This window comes from Eurytemora carolleeae, unplaced genomic scaffold, assembly GCF_000591075.1.
Source record: "Eurytemora carolleeae unplaced genomic scaffold, Eaff_2.0 scaffold2460, whole genome shotgun sequence".
Classification (NCBI taxonomy): Eukaryota; Metazoa; Arthropoda; class Copepoda; order Calanoida; family Temoridae; genus Eurytemora; species Eurytemora carolleeae.
This window is the reverse complement of record NW_019398347.1, coordinates 10,126-15,302: the sequence shown is the minus strand read 5'-3', so window position 1 is coordinate 15,302 and position 5,177 is coordinate 10,126. Positions and strand designations below refer to the sequence as shown.

Genomic DNA, 5,177 nt, shown 5'->3' with positions numbered 1-5,177 from the left:
GTACTACCAGAATCTAAACAATAACACCGTACTGCCAGAACCTAAACAATAATACCGTACTGCCAGAACCTAAACAATAATACCGTACTGCCAGAATCTAAACAATAACACCGTACTGCCAGAACCTAAACAATAACACCGTACTGCCAGAACCTAAACAATAACACCGTACTGCCAGAATCTAAAAATAACACCGTACTGCCAAAATATAAACAATAATACCGTACTACCAGAACCTAAACAATAACACTGTACTACCAGAATATAAACAATAATACCGTACTGCCAGAATCTAAACAATAAAACCGTACTGCCAGAATATAAACAATAAACAATAATACCGTACTGCCAGAATATAAACAATAAACAATAATACCGTACTGCCAGAACCTAAACAATAACAAGCACAAAAGATAATGATTCCACAACCTTTGCAAGTTTGAAATAGGAAAAAAACGGATAAATTAATTAATTAATTAATTAATTAATTAATTAATGATTTCTGATTTCTGATTAATGTCCTTCCAAGGTTGCAAACAAACATGATTTCTTAAACCCAAGTATTTTAGAGTTCTAAAATGTACAAGTCTAGGAATACAAAAAGTACATGTTCAGAAGCACTTCAAAGCCGATCCAGGCTTGAAGATGCTATTTTAGAGTTCTAAAATGTACAAGTTTAGGAATACAAGAAGTACAAGTGAAGAAGCACTTCAAAGCCGATCCAGGCTTGAAGATGCTATTTTTCTTAACAATATTGATTCCACATAATTCATATTAAGGAATTGAGTCTTTGCACCTTTTGAAACCTGATGGTGAAAACCTTTGATATTTCAAACTTAGATTATTTGACCTAACAGGATTCACAGTTTGAAATATTCAAGGTATACCACATTGGGTTGCAAAGAATTAAAGAATAAAAAATCAGATTTGGTGACAAAGACTCATTTCCTTTCCAACTTTAAAGTGAGTGTATGGGTGTCCCAAAAAACATGAGAATTCAGTGACGAATTCGATATCGTCTTCGTTATGAATTATAGCATTGTATTACCTAATTTTAAAAGCCACAATATTATTATGTCTGCTAGAATTTATTTTATGAAAAGGGTAAAAGACTGTTAATATGTTTTTATAATGTCTACGCAAGATGAACAGTAAAGACGGACAAGTTTACTCTGTTTGTAAACTGCAATTTTCTTGTTTTACTAATTACAACCGTATGCGGTCTAAACATAAACAAACAAAATGTTAACATAGCAGACGAAACTCTTACAGATTACAGCTTTCTCAGTAGGTATATCACTATACTAAATCAAAGAATTATTTTAAAAGACGATATCGAATTCGTCACTGAGTTCCCATGTTTATTGGGACACCCTGTAGTTGATCTGAGAATGCCGTAGTGTAGAGAAATCTTTTAAAAATCATTTTGATTATCTACAAATTTCTCTACAATGCTGTATTCTCAGCTCAACTATCATGTCTAGCCAGACACTCCCTTTAAAACCTGAATTTGAAAGCTCCAGTATAATCCTCTGTATCGAAGGATTGTCCCGGGGGTAGAACTTGATGAAATAAATCTTGATCCATGGATAAACTACTCATAGCAGCCAACAGCCAGCAGTCTCCTAGCTCACCCTGAAGTACAGAAGAAACCATAAAACTGTGGAAAAGAAAGATGACTTTTTCAAAGGTTAAATAGCAAAATGAGACAATTTAGCAGTGTAGAGCTACAGGGTGTCCCACGAAACATGACAGTTGGTGAATAGTTTAGTATGTTTTCTTCCATTATTTGTCAAGTTGTTTGATACCAAAGAAAATAATAAAAAAATATTATATGGCAGTCATATTATAGTAAAATTGATTTCAAAGTAAAACATATTTGAGTAACAGATCTTTTTAACGAAATACACTGCAAAAAGTCTAAAATATCTAATACATAATAATTAGAAGAAGACATACAAAACTATTCACGAATTGTCATGTTACGTGGGACACCCTGTAGTTACAAACCCATTTTATTTGTATTTCATAGTTGATTTTCAGGCTACAACAGTGCTCGGCGTTTATATCAATACAGTGAAGACGACTTTTATAGCTCAGTTTAGATTTCTAAACAGCTGTTTTAAAATACAAGTTTACAAGTAAACAAAGAGTGTTGATTGGCAGTTTCTCTTTGTTTCCATGTTTTTGTGTATCCATGCTGTTTAAAAGCTTGGTAGAAATCAAACATTGAAATCGAAAGTCGTCTTCACTGTACTGTATGTCAAATATGCATGAAAGCTACAAAGGATAAGAGGATGTCCACAAAATTTTAAGAGAAAGCTACAAAGGATAAGAGGATGTCTACATAATCTTAAGAGAAAGCTACAAAGGATGAGAGGATGTCTACATAATCTTAAGAGAAAGCTACAAAGGATGAGAGGATGTCTACATAATCTTAAGAGAAAGCTACAAAGGATGAGAGGATGTCTACATAACTTTAAGAGAAAGCTACTTAGGATAAGAGGATGTCAACATAATTTTTAAAAAAAGCTACAAAGGATGAGAGGATGTCCACATTATTTTTAAACAATTGTTAGAAAAGGCGAAACTTTTGAATTGGGAGTGTGGAATACCGCGTATGATTCTAAAGTTGAATCGTCAAAAGGGAAAGGAAGAATCTGAGCGCTAAAGTTTCAAAAGTTCCGGTCTGTGATGGATTTAATAATTACCTGATTTATATCGAATCTATCAGCGCCATCAACAAACATCTTAGGTTCAGAACATATCTCATTAGGACGTCTCCAATCCAAACTATATAAAACTATTTTTAATACTTAATATGCAATTATACAAAATATAATTTAGAAATAAGATTTCTCGAGTATTATCTTAAAAGTGTAATACTTTGAATATTTAAAGGGACATTTGAGTAATAGGGACTCAAAATTTCCACTAAATTACTTTTAAATGCCTTTAACTGTCACAGATAATGGAGGGATTCTGGTTATTTTATTTGAGGATTGAAATTCTTAATCGGGGGTTTCTAATTAAAAACCATTTGTGCACTTATACACTAGGAATAGAGAGCAAAGACGATATACATTCATAAGTCGGGTATACAAATCTTTAAATTAGGGGCTACTCTAAATTACGCACATAGGTCCTAAGCTACCTAGGTGATGGGCTGTTAAAAGCACTGTTACCTAGGTGCTGGGCTGTTAAAAGGACTGTTACCTAGGTGCTGGGCTGGTATAGAACAAGGATTTGCTTGTTGCCGGAAACCAAGGATCCACAAACCTTACTCCCAACTTCTCACACTTAGCCTAGAAAATGTACAAGGATCAAGCACTTATCTCTCAAATTCACAAGTTATCGCAGTGGATAATTTTCCCCTAAACATGAAAAATGGCGGAACCTTGATTTTGTCATAATCTTGACCGTAAAGTTTTCCGTTCTTGACGAATGGATCTCCATCCCAGTTCTCAAGTGCAGCATTGACCTCGTCAACCTCGTCTTGACAGGAAGTGTCCTCAGCCAGCGGCGTTGGAGTCCCCGGGACTTCTGGTTCGTCTAATTGTACAATCATTTATATATATAAAGTAGTAATCTCTGTTTGATTGTATGTTTGTTAATAAAATCATAACTCATGAACCCTTTAACCAATTTGCCTCAAATTTTGATTGAGGAACTAATTTGAAAATTCTTAGTTGATTGTTTTGACTTTTACAGGGAAAACTTAGACAAAGCTGGGTTCCCAAGCTAGTATAATATTAAACTGTGGAACAGGAAAACAACTGTTAGGCATGATCTTAAATTTAACATAAAACAAAGTGAAAGTGAACAAATTACAGACTACACATTGTATATTGTTCCCTACAGACAGGTTGATTTCAAAGCTTCTGGTAAAACTTTTTTCTTTATGCCGATATCAAATACTAAAAAGATTGCTTAAATGCCGTCGTCGTTGTTAAATGGACCTCACTGTTTTTTATGATACTTTGCACTTTCTGTAATACTAGGTTAGGAAACCTAGATTATCCTGAAGTTTTGCTTGTGAAAATTAACCTCCCTCAACTTGGAAATTATAAATCAACAAACCTATGTTTCTACCCTGTTTGCCAATCAAAATTTTAGGCAAATCTATCCAGAGGTTCATTAGTTATGATGGGATATCCGAATAGAAAACTGAGATTACTAGAAGATAATTTTATTATGTTTATCAAACCTTTAGTTTTCATTCCGAAGATTTTTAGAAAGTTTATCGTCATGCCCCAAAAATCCTAATTTAGAGTTATTAGCGCATGACAAGGGCCATACCTGAGGGGGAAGGGGCGAACAGGCGGTTTGCCCTCCATGAAGGATCAAATTTTTACTGAAAGGGAGTATTCGCGAAAAATGAAAGGGGTATAGGCTTATGGCGAAAAATAAGCGCTTTTGATTGCTACTAATCTTACTTCTGTCTGTTGCTTCTTTAAGGAGAAAATTGTTAAAAACGACTTATACTGAGGACGTAGCGTCCATACAAATTCAGAAAGATGCAACATTAAACTCCGATTGTTAACAAATCATTCAGATATTACAAACAATAGTAATCGATTATTTTTCGACGCATTCGTATATAGTTGATATTTCATAATATTTTTATTTTTCATGATCTGAGTTACTTTTGAAAATATTTATTCATGTTTCGAGGATTTTTGATAATGAAGACGACATTTTCATATTTCCCAAGAATGTTCGAAAATCTAGCGCCAGCGAAATACTATTTTAAAAAAAATCAAAACTAATAAAATATTAACTATATACGAATAAGTCGAAAAATAATTGATGACTATTGTTTGTAATATCAAACGTCAAAATATAAGATAAATAATAAACAAAATCATAAAACGATATAAAATGTAAAAGATAATAAAAATCATATAAATTATCTATACAGGGAGGCTCTGCCCTCCTGCACCACCACACCCTACAGGAACACCCAGTTACAGCCCTCAGCAGTGAGAACCCTATAATATCTATGGTCGAATCTATGAACGAGTGAGCTATGTATGTAATGTACTGTAAAGTATGTATGTTGACTGAAACCAGCTGATCTCTTATCTCATCCTCCAAAATCCTCCAAGATACCCAAGACTGTATACTATATAGAAGGATACTACAGGGTGTTCCCACTATAAGGTTACCAGCCAACG

The 5,177-nt window shown here is 33.8% G+C and overlaps 1 protein-coding gene across 1 annotated transcript; it reads right to left on the bottom strand.

Annotated features, from left to right (window-relative positions):
• Positions 1 to 222: 222 nt before the first annotated feature.
• LOC111717260 (calpain-2 catalytic subunit) lies at positions 223 to 4,265 on the bottom strand (the record flags this gene model as incomplete). The annotated part of the gene is made up of 7 exons (XM_023492769.1): positions 4,208 to 4,265; positions 3,398 to 3,552; positions 3,217 to 3,305; positions 2,712 to 2,793; positions 1,505 to 1,635; positions 377 to 390; positions 223 to 236 (listed from the first exon to the last, which is right to left on the bottom strand). Coding segments are annotated over exons 1-7 (528 nt in total), but the record flags the coding sequence as incomplete, so codon positions are not given.
• Positions 4,266 to 5,177: the final 912 nt, after the last annotated feature.